General features: G+C 47.4%; 1 protein-coding gene across 6 annotated transcripts in view; it reads left to right on the top strand.

Annotated features, from left to right (window-relative positions):
- Nucleotides 1-19,144, top strand: part of FAM124A (family with sequence similarity 124 member A) — a 180,560-nt gene that overhangs the window by 12,190 nt on the left and 149,226 nt on the right. For all 6 annotated transcript variants that reach the window (XR_010837273.1, XM_067016811.1, XM_059041520.2 and 3 more), the window contains one exon: nucleotides 17,506-18,239. Coding sequence is in view for 5 of the 6 variants with exons in the window: in XM_067016811.1 (XP_066872912.1) it covers nucleotides 17,506-18,239 (734 nt within the window). In the remaining variant the exon portion in view is untranslated. The remainder of the gene's footprint in view (nucleotides 1-17,505; nucleotides 18,240-19,144) is intronic.

Below are 19,144 nucleotides of genomic sequence, written 5' to 3'. Positions count from 1 at the left end.
TATTTTTTAGATTGAGGGGCAGAAAGGCTTTTTCTTTGTGTTTTCTGCAAAACGAAACCCACTCTTGGCACTCAGGAGATCTCAGTAAAGCCTAATACTTCCTTAGGAAGCTGAATTTAATTTATACTCTCAGAATTTTAGGGTTTTTTTTCCAGCAACCTGGTTAGAAGATCATCAAGCCACTGTGTACAATTTGCATTCTTTTTTTTTTTTTTAGAATTTGGTGGTAGGAGTTTTATTAATTAATTTATTTTATTTTATTTTTTGCTGTGTTGGGTCTTCGTTTCTGTGCGAGGGCTTTCTCTAGTTGCGGCGAGCAGGGGCCACTCTTCATTCGCGGCGCGCGGGCCTCTCACTATCGCGGCCTCTCTTGTTGCGGAGCGCAGGCTCCAGACGCGCAGGCTCAGTAGTTGTGGCTCACGGGGCTAGTTGCTCCGCGGCAGGTGGGATCCTCCCAGACCAGGGCTCGAACCCGTGTCCCCTGCATTAGCAGGCAGATTCTCAACCGCTGCGCCACCAGGGAAGCCCTACAATTTGCATTCTTAAGCAATTTAAATAGAAAGGGGGAATTTTATAGACAGAATAAAAGAAAAACAATAATTATGCTGGGGGAAAAACATCAACTGTGCTACGTAATGCTAATGAAATTCTCATGTGTGATTGACTATTTCCTTTCAAATAAAAATCGTAATGATACTTGGAGAATTCCTCCTAGAAGATGCTGGGAGCTGAAAAAATGATATTTTCAGGACAGTATACCATTTCTTGCAGGTCTCTAGCCCCAGGATAATGCCAGTAGGAGGCAGTCAAAGAATTAACTAGTTCTCTCTGTTTGAGACTCTTCTCCAAGAGCCTCTTCTCTAGTTGCCCTACTAATTGTGCCCTAAGACTGTTCCTTCTTGAACCTCAAGTAGAGTCGTTAACTCTTCACCTGGCCCTTATAAACTGCCAGTGAAGGCAGGACAGCCTTGCAGTTTTGTGCGCCTTCAGGCTTTTCAGAGCACACGTGACAAAAGGTCAGTTGAAAGGATAGAGAGGGCTCTTGGCAATGCCCTGAGGAATTCTCTGTGTCTGAAATTATGGAGAAATGGCCATGAGCAGTGCGTTCTCCTCATTTGAGCCCAGCAGCATGTAGCACGCTGTAGAAAAAAGGCACATGTCATGGGTGGGCGGGAGTCACTGAAATCTGTCTTCACCTCCCTCCTCCAGGCCTCAGATTCCTGCCCTACTATTTCTCCCCTAACTTTCTTTCCCTGACTTCCTGCTCTGTCCTTCCAGTGACTCAGGTAGCTTCCCTGTTTCCTGCCTGCACTCTCCCTGCTGGCCCCGAGCTTCTACAGGCTATTGGTCCCATGGACTTCTGTCCCCTCAGCTTTCCTGGGGCTGCCATGTCTATGACCTGCCCTTGAGGGCAGCCTTACAGAGGTCCAGCTGGTGCCGGGGGCCTCTGGACACACACGGGTGTCCAGGAAAAAGGGCCAGGTGGATTGCAGGTGTTTTTTAAATAGGAAAATTGAGGTGTTTCGGTTAATTGCAAGGCACCGTAGCTGGTCTAGAGCCACCATGGGGCTTGTCAAGTCTGGCTTGCTGCTCTGACGGTATGACATAGCATCCCTTACTGAGGTTGCCTTTTCTCACACGCGCACCTTTCTAAATGCTGTCTTTTCCCTTTCGTTTCTCAGTGGTGTCATCATTTCCTTGCTGTTTCAGGATACCGAAGCATCATACGTTTTGATTTTGTCTCTGGCCGCATCTGTGGGTCCCATCAGCGTGCAGGGAAAGATAAGACCATTGTGATTTAATTAATAAACAATGTAAGGAGCTTTCAAAGCAGCAACACCTTGAAAAGAGACGATTGTGCGCTGTCGAACTCATCAGTGACGGGGGACATTTGAACATATACGATCTGTGTCTCCGTATCCAAGAGCTCAGTTCAGACTTGGGATATGAAGTATTCGTTATTTTCTTTCTGTTTTTGTTAGAGGAGATGATAACTTATGGACAGAATTTGCTCATTTGAGAGCCAGTTTTTATCACATACATCCAAAAAGGGAAGATCAGTATCTTGGAAGAGGTGGTGCGAGCCAATTTCACTATCATCCATTTGTAAATGCCATGGTTTTCATTTTTTTCTTCTGTGTACAATACTTTTCTCCATTATGATTTTCAGAATCTTATTCCACAAGATCTAGGCAGAACTCAAATCTATTCATCAATCCTTATGAAGAACAGTTTCAGCCAATGAAGTAGCTTAATTCTGTGATCAGTATGGAGCAGGCAACCTCACAGGTTTTGCCGAAAGACTAAAAAATCCACCTATTCCACCCCCAGCTTCACACTCCTATTGCAGTAAAAGCACCAAAAAAAAGGTCACCGGTTTTCTCTAACTTAGAATATTGCCTTTCAGACAAAGTTAGTTATAGATGGCAATACAGTCATCAGAGACCAACCTGCCAGGTATTTTAAGTATCTCAGTTCACGTCCATCACTACTTTCCTTGATTTTCTACTTCCTCTGATTCCAAAGCGCTTATTAATATTAGTGACACTGTTTGATATACAGTGTCACTAGTATTAATAACTGTTGTAGGGCTTCCCTGGTGGCTCAGTGGTTGAGAGTCCGCCTGCCGATGCAGCGGACACGGGTTCGTGCCCCGGTCCGGGAGGATCCCACATGCCGCGGAGCAACCAAGCCCGTGAGCCACAACTACTGAGCCTGCGCGTCCGGAGCCTGTGCTCCGCAACCGGAGAGGCCACAACAGTGAGAGGCCCGCGTACCGCAAAAAAACAACAACAAAAAAAAAACTGTTGTAAACCCAACAGCTGACATAAAACAAATCAATGCATCGGGAACATGTGTACATATTTTCAATGGAGGACAGTCAGGGTTTTGTGTGCCAGGAGGTCTTGAGCGTGCAACTTCTAGCAAATGAACCTCAAACAAGAACTACTCTCGTTTTTATTCTGGTTGAGACCCTATTCTGTCCCAACAGTCACGTTCACGTGCAGAACTGTTCTCGTGGAGGTTCAGAGTGAGCTGCTGCACAGCTGGAATGACTCCAGAGCCCTAGACGGGCTCTCCCTGAGCGGCCTTGTGCTGGACGATTGTATCACTGATGACACAGTCCTTCCTGATGTGTGGCGATGACTGCAGAGACCAGTCGGAAACCACTAAGATGTGCATGTGGGACAGATCAATCTGATTTTCTTGTCTCGTCTGTCCTGCTTTGTGGCTCTGCCTTCCAAAGTGACCGTGAGATTAAAGCTTTTACTCAGAAGTACCTATTGCATTCCCTAGCGTGGGGCATCTGGGCCGCTGACAGCTCCAGCTCCTGTAGCTATGTGGGAAAGAGCCCTTAAGGCTTCCTCTGTCCTCCTGGGAATGCACTGGCCTCACTCCAGTTAGGAACCGGCTCTCCTGCCTATGGAGAAGGGCCTGGTGCTTGTGGCCCTTCCATGCCCCCAGGCATTGGGGCTTTCTGGGACAACTGTGGCTTCATGTTTGAGACACTTCTTATGTTCCTGGACCTTTCTCTTAAGGCTGGAGCCATTTACCATGTAGCTTGTAGGTAACACTAATAAAAAGGCCACAGTCCTGGAAGCGTCGTTTGTGGCAGGTATGGGTCTTGCAGCCACTTAGGTGGAGGCTTAGCAGAAGCTGAGAGCCACAGAACGCCGGCTGGTGCAGGTTGGGGTATTTGCTCCTTCTACATTTTGTCAGCTGCCCAGACAGGGTATTCTTGGCCTGGCAGAGCACATACAATCACCAAACTGGAAAACTTGCTACTTGGAGTGTGGTCCACAGACCACAGCGTCACCCTGAAACTTGTTAGAAAGGCAGAGTCCCAGGCCCCACCCCTGACTTCCTGAGTCACGTGAGTTGTTTGTACGGAAATTTTACAGAGCACTGATCTAGCCCATCTCCCCAGTAAATAAGATTGCTCTTAAATCATCCATGATTGATGTGATTTATCCAAGTTTCTTACTTTCAGAGGCTAATTTTTAATGGTATACTCTGTAGGTTCTGGGATTTGTATAACGTCTAGATAAAATTATTCACTTAATATTTAAGTTATTTTATTGATAATTTAAAAGAAAATTGCGTTCCTCCTCTAAGAGTAGGTTATTTTAAAACATGGGACTCGTTCTTTATAAGGCAAGCTAGAGGTATTCGTTTGGGGTTTTTTTTGAGAAGCAGGTGGCAGCCTTATCTACAGGATCATGAAATTGGCAAACGATACCCGAGATGAATGAAACTACTGGAGGTGAAAAGAGTGGGTGCACTTAGAATGTTATTTGATGGTGTGGGGTCTATATATTCAGAGTCCTCTGAGTGGGAACCTGGAAAACTAGACGGTATTACTATTTGACAGTTGATAAGAAAAAAGCAATAACCAAAGATACTCATCAGGAAATCAAAGGCTGAGGACAATATCCCACACGGACAACTCCTCTGATGCTCTGTTACACAAACATCCATTTCTGAAAAAATGATCGTGTAGTCCTTCTGGCTTCAAAGAGGAGTTTTAATTCTGTGATTTCAATTACATATAGGGTGTCAATTTCTAGCCAGGATATGAAAGAAAAATGGAGGCAGGCTTCTCATGATCACATTTTCCCTGAGAGGCTGAAGTGACAGTTCAGGGACATCTGTCCCTCCAGGCTTGTCAGGACCCCTATCCCACGAGAGGGAACAAAAGTGAGTAGCTGCTACTACACATTCTCCTGACATGCCAGGTGCTTTTCCCAGTTTTAAAATAATTATATCCAAATAATACATAGTCATTGTAGGAAAATCAGAAAGTACAGATTAGCAAAAAAAAGAAAACTCGGGCTTCCCTGGTGGCGCAGTGGTTGAGAATCCGCCTGCCGATGCAGGGGACACGGGTTCGTGCCCTGGTCCGGGAAGATCCCACATGCCGCGGAGCCGCTGGGCCCGTGAGCCATGGCCGCTGAGCCTGTGCGTCCGGAGCCTGTGCTCCACAACGGGAGAGGCCACAACAGTGAGGCCCGCGTACCACAACAAAAAAAAAAAAAAAAGAAAGAAAACTCAATGCAGCCATCCAGAAACAAGTTGTAATTTGGTGTCTGCCTTTATAGATTTTTTTCTGAGCATCTATATTCCTATATATATGTGTATTATTATCAGAAATTATATTGGATAGTTTTTTTTGTTTTGTTTTTTTTTTTTTTGGTTTTTGTGGTACACGGACCTCTCACTGCTGTGGCCTCTCCCATTGCGGAGCACAGGTTCCGGACGCACAGGCTCAGCGGCCATGGCTCACGGGCCCAGCCGCTCCGCGGCACGTGGGATCTTCCCGGACCGGGGCACGAACCCGTGTCCCCTGCATCGGCAGGCGGATTCTCAACCACTGCGCCACCAGGGAAGCCCTATATTGGATAGTTTTATAGTCTAATTTTCTCACTAAGCATATTGTGAAGTTCTTTATATTACCAGTAAACTTACTTCTGTAATAGTTTGACTGTCTATACAGGATTCCACTGTATTTCTTTCTGCACCATACTTTATTCACCGGTGGCCTGTCGTTGGTCCTATAGGTTCTATTCACTTTTTCACTATTATAATAAGCATTTTATACTGTATCTTTGTGCATATCCTTCATTATTTCCTTAGTATAAATTCCTACGAGTGGAATTGCCAAGGTAAAAAGCATGCTTACTTTTTAAAGCTTATGATCCCTATTGCCAGGTCATTCTCCAAAGGTACCATTTCACTCTCCCATTGGCATGAATGAGAATGCCAGCGTCTTATAAAAATTGGGATTTTTGTAAACAAAAACTGTATGGATGGATACACACACAGTAGCAATGGGCAAAAGTGCTCTGAAGACCAGATTGTAAACAGGGAGGCTCTCAGCTTTTGGAAACCCACAAGCTGAAGTCTGTTCTGTGGCTCTCATTAAAAGTATAGTATTGATTACCTGCCCGCTCCAACCTCAGGCAGCAATAACAGTGCCTCCAAACCATCCGTGCACTGCACAGGCTTCATGGAAAGTATTTCGCTTCCAGTAGACAGTTTCTATCTTTATTCAACATCAGTATTGTTGCCATTAACCTTCGAGGGGGAGACAGGTTGGAAGTATTCAGGGAAGGTTGTGCAAAAAGCCAGGTCATATCCACTAAACGTGAACAATATTCAGAATTGACTAGGAAAGCAAAGAGGATCCCCATCAACCCTCCCTCCTTTCTTCTTTGTAAACCTTCTCTCCTTCATCCTCATTTGTTAAAGTTTTGAATTTTGTACGACACACTGGCTATGGAACGGAAGGAACATTCCATGTGCCCTCACTCCCCCTTTTATTTTTATCTCACCCTGACATCTTCTGACATTATTACTGGTACCAAAAGGTACTGATGCAGAGCTGTGCAACTGGTGCCTGGAAGACTTATTTTTCTTTGTAACAAGAATAGTGGTGAGAAGTCTTTCCTTTGTCTATTGCGGGGAGAACTGGACTTCCTCTGTGAGTCCACCTTTAATATTTCATTGCCTCAGGCTTGAGCATAGACTAAAATGTGTGGGTCACAGACCATCTAGACTCAGAAGTTGGAGGTCTTTCAATGAGCTGGCATGTTTAGAGGCTCACCATCAGTTGGATTATAACACTTTCTGCTGTCTCTTGAGAACTCTATAAGAACCTCCTGTTTCAGTGAGTATGAATTTTCACAGTCACCTGCTCAGGTATAAAAGTGGAACTGTTGTATTTCTCTATAATCGAGCTGAACTTAGCTCTTGAGCCACCACCCTCACCCCCTGGCAAGTGAAGGCACAGGTCTGCTCTGCTCCAGAGCACCCACCCCTGCAGGGCTCAGCCCAGGAGTTCAGTACATGACCCTCAGAAACCTTCTGGCATCCAGGCTTTGGTCAGATCTCTTCCAGTCTTCTTCCTCCCACCAGAAACCCAAACCGGACATCTGCTGGGGTGGAAAAGCTGCCCCTGCAGCATCACACGTTCTTCTGCAGTCCAATTCACGGGGTAAATGCCCTGCCCTAGGTTTTTAGCCTTTCTCAGCTCAGAAAGCCTCTTCTGTCTCCGAAACCTCAGTCCTTGCAATAGAGAAGAGCCTTGCCCTTCCAGACTGTTTCCTCTGCTGTGATCTGAAAACAGACTAAATTCAGAAACTTGATGAATGGTGGGTCCATCTGCCCCCACCTGCCCTGAAGCAATGAACAGCCCAGACTCTGCAGGTGGAAGGCCGCAGGCAATAAGAAAATTGTGGGAGAGGGAAACTTCGGTTATTATCTCTGAAATTCATCCCCTACATCATTCAGAACCTACCGTCTCCCGTGTTGTGTTTTCCTTATATTTCTCACGTGTGAGCATCTTGCTTTCTCAGTTAGGCTGTGATCTCTGGAAGGGACCCTGTTGCCTCCTGTTTTGTAGTCCTTGGGGCAGCAGGAGTGAGCACTTCAGAGCTAGGGGGAGCCCCAAATTGGGAGTTGGGAGATGTTTGTTCTCTTCTAGACCTGCCGTTGACTAACGGGTCGACTTGGTCAAGTCGTCTGACCTCATCTGTAACACGAGGGGCTGGACTAAATGCCTCCCCCATCTTTAATTTTCTAGTCTTGGCGCAGGAAGCTTGTTCTTCAAATGGGATGTAAGGTACATATTTTTCTGAGGAAACTTGCAAACAAGGACCAGGGATACATCAGTATCCTATTCAAGTTAGCAAAGCATTTGAATATTTCACTGAATTTTAGGCCAAAAAAAAAAAAAAGAGTCCACAGCCTCAGTTTCCCACATTGCTAGTTTGATCATGAGCAAAAGCAACACCACATTTTATCACTGATTTTTCAATGCCCATCCATGACTTTTTTTTTTTTCTTTTTTTTCTTTTTGCGGTACGCGGGCCTCTCGCTGTCGTGGCCTCTCCCGTTGCGGAGCGCAGGCTCCGCACGCGCAGGCTCAGCGGCCACGGCTCACGGGCCCAGCCGCTCCGCGGCACGTGGGATCCTCCCGGACCGGGGCACGAACCCGCGTCCCCTGCGTCGGCAGGCGGACTCTCAACCACTGCGCCACCAGGGAAGCCCCATGATATATTTTATAAGCATGTCCATAGTGTTTTTTTCCTGGAACACTTGTAAAGCTAATCATGGTTCATCTCATTTCTCAACATCCTGCCAGACAAAATCCCTTTTTAAAATAAATCGTAGTTACTGTAATTGTGAGGATTCATCCTGCTAGCTCTAGTGTAAGGCTGAGCAGTCTTGATGAACAAATCCTTGGGATAGGTTTGGTTAGCATCCTCCTCTTTTGTCTGCTTGGCTTTGATAGATGTACCTTACTTTGTAAAACAAGATGAATATTCTCATCCTGCTGTTTGCAAGCCCTGCTGCCTCATCTCCAAATCTACTGAATTTCATTGAGGTCCCGGCGCTCTCAGGGTGACTGTGGCACCGATGGAAATGGCAAGATACACTGTGATTTAGAAAGAATGGCAGTTACTGAGTAGAAGAACAGATTCTGTGTACAATACTAGTCTCTTTTTTTAAAATTTATTTTTTATTGAAATATAGTTGATTTACAGTGGCCAGTAGCCCCATGGAAAGATGCTCAACATCACTAATCATTAGAGAAATGCAAATGAAAAACTATGTGAGGTATCAACTTACACCGGTCAGAATGGCCGTCATTAAAAAGTCTACAAACGGTGCTGGAGGGGGTGTGGAGAAAAGGGAACCCTCTTGCACTGCTGGTGGGAATGTAAATTGGTGCAGCCACTATGGAAAACTGTGGAGGTTCCTCAGAAAACTAATTACTAATTCAAAACAGAATCACCATATGATCCAGCAATCCCACTCCTGGGCATTTGCCCAGACAAAACTATAATTCAAAAAGATACATGCACCCCTATGTTCATAGCAGCACTATTCACAATAGCGAAAACATGGAAACGTCCTAAATGTCCATCGACAGAGGAATGGACAAAGAAGGTGTGGTGCCTATATATACAGTGGAATATTACTCAGCTGTAAAAAAGAAAGAAATCATGCCATTTGCAGCAACATGGATGGACCTAGAGATGATCATACTAAGTGAAGTCAGTTAGACCGAGAAAAACAAATACCATATGATAGCACTTAGATGTGGAATCTAAAATAAGACACAAATGACCCTATCTACAAAACAGAAACAGACTCACAGACATAGAAATCAGACTTGTGTTTGCCCGGGGCGGGCGGGGAGTTTGGGATTAGCAGAGGTAAACTATTATATATAGGATGGATAAACAACAAGGTCCTACTGTATAGCACAGGGAACTATATTCAGTATCCTGGGATAAACCGTAATGGAAAAGAATATTTTTTAAAATGTCTACATGTGTATAACTGAGTTACTTTGCCATACAGCAGAGATTCGCACAAATAGAGTCTGTTCAGTCATCTGAACCATATAACTTTTGATACACAAGGGGTCTAGTACATTGTTAAGCATTGGGGCCTGGTGTGCGTCAGACCTGTCTTACCTTCTCATAAAATTGCAAAACCATTATAGTCCTCAGGACTTAGATAACTATGCCAGATATATTTAAGTGTTTCTAGCTGAATTAAACCCTCTCAGACCAATTACGTATCAACTTCCCGGTCCTCTTCCAGAATCAATGTCAAGCAGTGTCAGAATTTAAAGCGACTTTGTTATTCCTCTCTGGTTGGTGTCTGGCCTTTCCTTCCCCCTCCTCTTGCCATCTGCAGGTTTGTTCCACCACGAAGCTTAGAAATACATGTACAGTCAAGTTGATGTCACATTTCCAAGTGGAAAAACATGCAGGGTGTCTGAAGCATCTGCCTTACTTTCTTTATCATTTCTTTCTTAATACTTTTAGAGTGAGTTCAAGAATAAGCCTCTCACATCTAGATTCCTGACATTGTTTCTGTAATCGGTGATGAAAATTGAGAAAGCAGTCAAATAACTACAGGGCTAGCAAAGCTGTAGTTCTTACAAAATCTTGAGAGGGCCTAAGGATCAGAAAGATACCATAATGTTCTCCTCTGTCAAAGGAAAATAGAGTTTTTGGCTTAGTCTCTTCAGCCTATATTCCATTCTTCAATTACAGGAAAGTTCTGTGAAATCAGGCTGAAGGAGGAGATGCATTTTATCTATATTATGGACACATTTTGGATCCCCTATATTAAATACTCTGCATGTCACCTCATTGCCACCAGATTGCCACGCTTCCCAACCCTGTATCTCATTTTGACTGCAGGCTGGGGCTGGTACTGGGACCAGCCTTGTCCCTTTCATAGCTCAAAGTTACAGGCCAACCAAAGGCCTTGTCGAAATCATAAAATTACTAAGAATTGAGAATGTCTTAGACTTTAAGTGTTGTCAGGGACAAAGGGGATTGATTCAATTTTTTAATTAGTTCAGAGGTTCCAAGAACTGGCTGTAAAAAAAAAAAAAACTGTGAAAAAAAAAAAAAAAACCCCAAACCGAAGGAGGGTTATTCATTATATTCCGGATGAATAGACTCTCCCAGGAAGGAATTTGGAAACCCCTTTCTGGGAGCTTTTCTTTCAGGCGTTCTGGGAAGACCAAGCAGCTGGATGTGGGGAGGTTGGCCCCCTGAGCCACTTGAACGTCGCAGGTTTTGTATTCCTTGTCATTCTGGAGCTTCTTTCCCTCCTGCTTCCTGACCTGATCTTTCTTCACAGCATCAGCCTATGCCCTGGGCATGTCTTTCTTACACACCTGGTCCGCTGTCTCCTGTGGGTTTTCTGCCACGTGTGTCTGGTTGACAGACCACACGTCCAAGCCTCTGAGCTGTTGGGTGCCGCAGAGGGGGGCTTTAGAAATGCAAATCAGGAGTTTATTCGGCCTCCTGCATTTGAGGTTAGAGGGACTCAAGCTAAGCTCCAGGGCCAGATTCCCTAAACCATACAGCCTGCAGCAGCTCGAGGTGCCCTCGTTCAGACTCTTTGGGCCTCCTGGGTGTGTCTGGGGCCCTGTGGTGGTTATGGCGCTGGAACGGTCCAGGGCACTTTGTTCAGGTGATTGTAAGGTTACTGCCTTGGAAACCCCTTGTTGTACCCACATTGAACGTGGGTTTGTTCCGTGAAGTGTCTATTGCATTTAGGTACCTGACTTCATCCTATATATTTGTTTTACTGTCTATCTCCCACCACTAGATTCTAAGTTGTGTGAAGGCAGAGACTCTTTTAGTCACCACTGTATTATCCTACAGTGCCTGGCAGATAGTAGGTGCTCAATAAACATTCCTTGGTTAAGTAAGTGAATTGCAAACTGTCAGTGATAAATGGTGGATAAAATGACAGGAGACATCAATCATTGCCCAGAAATTCCAGAAAGGGGTATCTGAGCTTGTCATATCCTGAGACTTGGCCAGGCATTCCCTTTGGAATGAGCGATCTGGACCTTCAATTAGAGACGTACCTGCTATTGGGAAGTCAGTGTCTTGGGGACACATCAGTTTGCCAGTTCTGGGAGGAGGGCAGTCTGGCAGGCACTGGACAGCAGGGGACAGTGCGGGCAAGAGAGTGGCAGTGAGGGGCTCCCACTGGCAGTGAGGCAACATCGAGATCGCCGAGCAGGAGGACCAGCATCAGGACATCTGTCAACAAGCAGAAGGGCCTCGGTCCCCTCCCTGTCCTCCACCAGCCTTAGGATGTCCGCGTGGGTTGGGGATCGCCAGAAACTCTCCAGGTGTACTGCTCGGTCTATCTGCGGCAGAATCACCCACCCACATTTCCTGATGGAGCCCAGCCGCAGTTTCAGAGCCCGGCCAGGCAGGCTGAGGTTCAGGGCAGGATGATTATAAGGATGGTGGACTCAAGAGGCAAGAAAAAGCACGTGGTGAGGCGCACAGACACGCCGTCCTCCTCCGGCCGAATGGCCTTTGGCGGGTCAGTTAACATTTCACCTGCAAGTTGGGGAGAAAGAATACGCCTTCAGCGTGGTGGTGGTTTAAAGATTAAATGAGATAGTATATATAGTAAAGCTTTTAGGACAGTGTCTGACAAATAAGAACATAATACATGGTTGTTATTGTCTAAGTTATTTTCTGTTACACTTATGAAAAAAAAAAGGGATATACTGGGGAAAATGGAGCAAATCCTCAGGCTAATAATACACTTTCTGCCGCATAGAAGGCCTGAACTGGTGCAGTGCTTTACTTACAGTTGTTTGTGTTTTACATTATCTGAGGAAAATCTAATTGTAAATGATCACATGGGAAAGAATCTTCCTCGTCCTCTTGGGAAGCATAAGCTAGTTGGAAAGCTTTGTGAACAGCTCCGATCTCTCTCCAGCCCTGGGGAGATCCGCCCATTGGCCGGTTTGGGTCTGTGTCCTGCCCTAGCTGAACAGGTGCTCTCTGAGGGCCTTTGAGAGGACGTGTAATAGATATGATAAAGGCATATCCTACAGTCGCAGTGTCTCCGCGCCTCCAGGGAGGCGGAGAGGCTTTTCATGTCAATTAATTATTCACATTTTCTCTTCTTCCCCTCAAACACTTGGCGTCCTGTCTAGCTCCACGGAGGCAGGTTTGCTCTGGGCGTGCGTAACCCCAGCACCCGATGACGATGACGGTGTGGAACTGCATTCTGTGCCCCTTTGAGCCCTGTTTATTTCGGGGTCACATGCAGTGGGCACATGCTGGTGACGGCCGGAGCGTACTGAGGCCACCACTCATTCCCCCGACCCTTCTCAGGGGCAGGATATTAGCCGCTTACGTCTCTGTGGCGCACACGGTGAAGAGGGAGCTCTGGGGTCAGGGTCTTCGTCCTCCTCGCTTGCTTGATCAGGGCTGCATCCCGGGTGAGCCGTGCTTGGTCGAGTGCCTTTCAGCCCCCTCCCTGCTCCGAAGCCGGGCATCTTGCCCTTTTGCAGAGCTGTAAACATCCACTCAGCCGTGCAGGCTTCTGCGTGGCCTTTGTTACTGCTCCCTGGGAACCTCTGTGCCGCCCATAGAGGTGGCCAAGTGAGCACCCCTGACAGCTCTGTCTCGGAGACTCAGGGGCTGACTTAGCCCGGGCCCCTTCTCACCCAGGCCTCTGCCAGCCCTCTGCTTTCCCTTGTCACTCTCTGCTTTTCTATCACTGCTGTGCTCGCCTGCAGTGCTGCCCTGCACTTCCCCTGGAGGGCAGCGCTCACATGCAAAGACCTGGGCATGTGCCCTCGGGGAGGCTGTTTCTGATAGTCTCCCTCAGAGACCCAGGGCCAGAAGAAAGAGATGTGACGGGGTGTCCATGACAGGAAGCTATGGACTGGTGGCCGAGAAGCCAGCCAATCAGAAGCAGGCAGGAGAGCAGGAGAGAGAGGTGAGGTAGCAGAAGCGTGGCCAGAAATGGCTGGAGAGTGAAAGCTGCTCCTTCGGCTGGGAAACAAGTACTTCTGTGCAGAACCGCGGGGGAACTGTGCACACAGACCTCATGCCATAGCCAAGTGCCTGCCCACTCCCTCCCTCTGTGCCCTCGGCAGGTTCCTTTACCTCTTTGTGCCTCAATTTCCTGCTCTCTGAAGTGAGGACAAGGGGAGCGACCCTCCCCCCCTCCCCGCCCCGACTTCTGGGGTTGTTGTGAGGATTCCTTGAGCTCGTACATGTAGAACGCTGGCCCACAGTGAATGTCCTCTGTGTGTCACCCTGCGACATCACCCCACGTCTGTGGCCACGCACACCCTGAGTGTGGGGTTAGGATCTTAATGGGACCGGCTGATGCTCTGACAACTTCTTTTCCCAAACACTCTTCCTACTCCACACGTCCTTTTTTCCCCTCGTAGAAATCATCGGTAATTTTCTCAAGTGAATGTCTTCATCTATTCAAAGCCTTTCTACACCTTCCATTTATAGTAGGCATTCACAACTGTTTAGTGAAATCACGTCTCCACTGGTGGACGATCAGGGCACCATAGAAAAGTGAAATATCCATCGTAGGCGACTGTGGTGTCTCCTGCTGCCACCACTGGAGCTACTGACTGGCAGGAAATGTCATTGGTTTGTGTTTTCACTACTCTTGCTTCAACTTCACTTCTGCTGATAGTGGTGCTTATGTTCAGTGAAACAGAAAGTAGCCAGGTGAGCTGAAAGAGCAAGCCAAGAAAAGGACCAGAATACTCTATGAATTCCAACTGTTTTTAAGCCACCCAGATGAAGTTTCACTGGTTCCTATCAAAACGGCACACACGAGATAACTGTACGAAAGCAGGAATGTGGCCGAAAGGTAACTGGTCCATCCTTAAGTTCAGCACATCACCTCAGCCACACACAGGTCCGGTTGCCAACAGGACATCCCTCCTGGAAGTCAATCGGGCATCACAAGCCAGCATGGCCAACGTGGATCTCCTTATCTTTCCCCACAAACCTGCCCTTCTTCCTCTGTTTTCTGTCTCAGCTAAGCATCAACCTCAGATGAGTTGCTCAAGCCAGAAACATCAAGGTCAACTCCTCTCCTGCTTTTCCTGCTCCTGCCTCCAGCCCTGTGGGCTCCACATGCTTCCTAAATAGCCTGTGAGACTAGCCCTCTTCTGTACACCCATTGAAGGTGTCGCCGTGTGTTTTGAGCCAACCCCAAGCAGTGGCTCAAAACGGCAGTCGTTTATCGTTTCCCATGTGTCTTGGGTCAGCTGTTCCAGACCAAGATCTGCTGGGTGTCTTTGAGTGTCTTGAGCCTGGCTGACGGAGGCTTGGCTCAGCGAGGCTGGCTCGGGTCCCCGTCGCCCTCATACTCCTTTCCGGCCCCAGTGGGCTGGCCCGAGCCTGTTCTTCTCATGGAAACGGTAGAAGCACAAGAAACAAGCCAAAACACATGCCACTATTTCTGTTGGCCAAAGCTAGGCGTATGGTCTCATTTGAAGTCAAAGCGTGGGGCAATGCACTACAGCCATTTAGTAGAAGGAACTACAAAGCCACATGGCAGAGAGCAAGGTGACAGGGTAAGATAAAGAACCAGGGCCAGTAATGCAATCTCCCGCGTCCTTGTTATCCTGACCCAGACTCTTCACTCATCTTCTAACTTCTTGCTTTGCCTATAGCCAACCGCCCCTGACTTGATCCCAGCATCCCTTTATTAAAAATTTCCACTTCCCCCTATCACTGCCAAATTGAGCTGAAGCCCTGTACAGCTTGGCTCCAATCCATTTCTCCTGCTGTATCTGTTGCCATATTTCAGAATTACACACCACCCCTTTCCAAATGTGCTTGTTTTTCGCACAGTTCTGTGCCGTCATAAACTGTTCCCTCTTCCTGCAGTGATCTCCCCCATATTTGAGGTTATTGTACGTGAGAGGTCATCGACCCTTCAAGACCCAGTTCACCTGGAGCATCTTCCAGAAAGCCCTCTCAGGAGCCCCCTGGAGGAAAAATTGCTCCTTCCTTTGTGATGTGGTAGTAAACTGAAATTGCATCGCGCTCATACTTAAATCATAGCAATTCGAGAATACATGCTCAGCCAGAGAGAGAGAGAGAGAGAGAGAGAGGCAGAGCTTAAATAATTCCACCCACCATTCTACTCCGTGATTGTGGGAGTACTGAGACTTGACTTTGCTGTTATCTTAGTCATCCTTTGGTTTCAGAATCCTCTTCAGCTCCCAAAAGCCTCTTGTAGCATAAAAGGCACAGCCTACTGAGCGGGGGTCTAGTGTTTAATGATACAAGACTCCTCTTTTATAACAGCCAGGCAGCAAGCCTTTATTTCATCTGCTGTTCAAAGGAACATCTATCTGGATGTGTGGTCTTGTTGCAAATCAGGACCTTCCAGTTCTATACTGGAAATTCAAGGGACTTGCAGTGGTAATAGTGTCTATAGTAAATGTTTATGTCATGGTGACTTGAGTGTCTTCCCTCCACCTAAGATGCTACTCTATCCTATTTCCTATAGACTTATATCAGATTGAATTTTAATCTTTATGTCGGTGTTTCCCAGCTAAGTCATGAAGTTCTCATTTGTGGCTTATGGTTCTTTATGGCTGCTGCCCGTGGCTGTGCAGGTCATACACTGTACAACTCTAAGGGGGCACTAGTCACGCCAGAGTCTATGTAAATGGACTCCCCCGTAGTCATGGCGCCAGCTTCCTTGTCTCCCAGTGCCTGGTACATGTTGATTGCTCGAGGAATGTGTGGGTGAATGAGGGAAGGAGAAAGAAGGCAACAAGAAACTGAGCTAACTGCTCCCAAGTGAGATATTTAACAGTCGGGGTTCGAATGAAAATTCAGACAGGTTTTGCTCCAGCAAAATGAAGACCATGTTATCATAGGTGCCTGTGATGAAATGTACATGTAAACCCACTTGGAATGTCTTGTTTAACTACAAAAAAAATCACCTTTCATCCTGCAAACTGATCAAGGTGATGGTTCCTAAAAGCACATCATGCTTCTCAAACGTTACCGACCCCATGATCGCCCTATGCCTGATACCCTAGTGGACATCATGAGGCATATGTGTGGAGACAGGTCTAGATTCTAGATGAATCTTGCCCTCCAAGTCACAATAGACTTAAAGTTTCCTTGATTTCCCTTGGATGGTCATACAACTTAAATAAATGCAAGAGGAGCCATCATGAACAAGAACGAGCCTTTTATCAGGTTACTTGATGAAATACGCCGAATATTTTTAAAGTAGAAATATGTCAATGTGGCTGGCAAACCGTTCACCCCGTGGGAGAAGGTTGCCAAGGTAAATGGTCACCTTCACACTTGGAATTCTCTGTTCTGCCAGAGGACGTGGGGAGGGGAACTGACCCAATCAGGACGTGTGGGCTTCTGGGTGGACATGGCCTGAGGGAGGGGGCCAAAAGGCAGCAGGACACGGGCAGTGATGGTCCAACCACGCGTCACCCCACCCCTAACCACAGCCCCTGGAAGCTCTGACAGCACGAACACGGTGCTCGCCCCCCTCCCCGCTGGGTCGTTCTTCCCTGTGTCTCGAGCAGCAAGATGGTCACCACCCGGCCACCCTACCGTCAGGACACAGTTGGCAGGAGGCCTCACCGGCCAGGGCTTGATGGGTCAATGAGAGTAAGTGCCTGGTGAAGAAAGGATTCCATAAATGTGAAATGAATGAACAAACCGATGAATAAACGAATGAAATAAGCAAACCAAAGAGGTGCAATGATACAGGGACTGTTTGCGGGGGAAGGCACTGCAGTTACCTAAGGAAATTCTAAATGGTGTACACTGAGTGCTACAGCATCTTCCCTAACGGCCCTGTTACCCTTTCCAAACCCATGGAGACTTGACTCTGTGCTGTTCAATAGAAAATGCACTCAACCTGATGAAGCATCACACCAAGGTGGTCCTGACAGCGCCCAGCTTGGGAAGCAGTGTGAATAATAGTTCTTGAGTTTGGGGCTGCTAGGGTGCTGCAACAGTAGTATTTGCACGTGAACCTGGGGTCTGAATTTCAAAACACTCAAGGAGTCCGTTCAGTTAAAATTTAGCTTCTCTTCCTGCCCGAGGCCTTGCATGTTATCACGGGACCCCTCAATGAAAAATAGTCACCGTTTGTCTCTTGGGTTTTGTTTTGTGCTGCTAGGTGAGCTCTCCGCGGAGGAAGCGCAGGACCCCTTCTTGGTCAGCATCCACATAATCGCGGACCCAGGGGAATCCCAACCCCTGCAGGAGGCCATCGACAAGGTCTTGGCTTGGATCCACCCAGACCTCCAGCTGTTCAGGGTCTCTGAAAGGAGGGCGTCCCGGCGGCGGAGGAAGGCCCCCAAGGTGGCGCAGCCAGCCCTGGCGGTGGTCCTCTTCCTGCAGGAGGAGTATGGCGAGGAGCAGATCCTGCAGCTGCACCGCACGCTGCAGCGGCCGCCCTGGCGCCATCACCACACGGAGCGCGTGCCTCGCAGGTTTCTGCCCTACCTGCCCTGCAGCCAGGAGTTCTTCACTCTGGCCCCTGGGACACCGCTGTGGGCCATCCGGCCTGTGCACTACGGCAAGGAAATCGTGCGCTTCACCATCTACTGTCGCCATGACAACTACGCCGACCTCCTCAAGTTCTACGAGCTGATACTCAAGCGGAGCCCCAGCCAGAGGAAAGCAGACTTCTGCATCTTCCCCATTTTCTCCAGTCTGGATGTGGACATCCAGTTCTCCCTGAAGAGACTGCCCTGTGACCAGACCCCGGTCCCCACTGATTCCTCCGTGCTGGAGTTCCGAGTCAAGGACATTGGCGAGCTGGTACCTCTCTTGCCCAACCCCTGCAGGCCCATCAGTGAGGGACGCTGGCAGACGGAGGACCACGATGGGAACAAGATCCTTCTGCAGGTACCTTGGGGGAAGTCTGTCTGTCTGTGTCTGTCTCCACTCGGGGAGAAGAGAGAAACAAGTGAATTGGTTCTGCCAGAAACCCTGGTTAGTAGCTGTTACAGAACAATGAGTTAAGAAAAAAGATCAGTGACCCTCTGTCTGGCTCGTAGACCAAGTCAGGGTGTCCATACTGTAATTAAACAGTTTTCACTTAGCTGCCGTGGCCATGCACCCCAGGCAAGCAACGGCCAATTCCTCTAGCGCCTCTTCACCCACCTGGTTGAGCATCCAGTAAATGCTTGTGGCTCCCGGGGATTTAGAATGAACTGATATCCCAGGGAATTTGGTATTAAAGATTCCTTAATCTACCCCCTCACAAGTAGGGAGTTTTTACCAATGAATTCTTCACTTCCACAAAGGAACTTCAGGAAAACCCATCTATGACAATTGTAAAATATGCTGACGTTCAGTAGAGAAGATACCTGTTTTCTTCATCACTCTGGTGCCTCCCCGCCCCCGACCTTCTACCCTTCCACCCTTCTGCTACTAGGCAATAGGTGGTTCAAATTCAGTGATCATTGGAAATGACTTTCTTGGTGTTTTAAGGAGTTCGTGATGCCTCTGGAGCTTCTTTCATTCAGCTTAGGAAGGGGGAGTGAATACATGGAAGGAAATGGATGCAGTAGACTGTTCTGTTGCTTCCGTGGTTAATGTCTTGGCTCAGTTACTGGACCCCTTTCTCCTCCCATCCTTCCAGCAATCGTCCCAAACTCTTTAGACGTCATTAGTCGTACTCTAGAATTCAAAGTTCACCATACAGATTTAAGAAGGTCCTATACCTACCCCACCTGATAAATGCTTTCAAGACCCAGACTTTCTAGAATTAACAGGTAAATCCGTTCCAGGCATATAGGATTTTGTCT

This window comes from Kogia breviceps, chromosome 16, assembly GCF_026419965.1.
Source record: "Kogia breviceps isolate mKogBre1 chromosome 16, mKogBre1 haplotype 1, whole genome shotgun sequence".
In the NCBI taxonomy this organism is placed as follows: Eukaryota; Metazoa; Chordata; class Mammalia; order Artiodactyla; family Physeteridae; genus Kogia; species Kogia breviceps.
The sequence above is the reverse complement of the archived record's forward strand: the minus strand, read 5'-3'. Positions and strand labels throughout refer to the sequence as shown.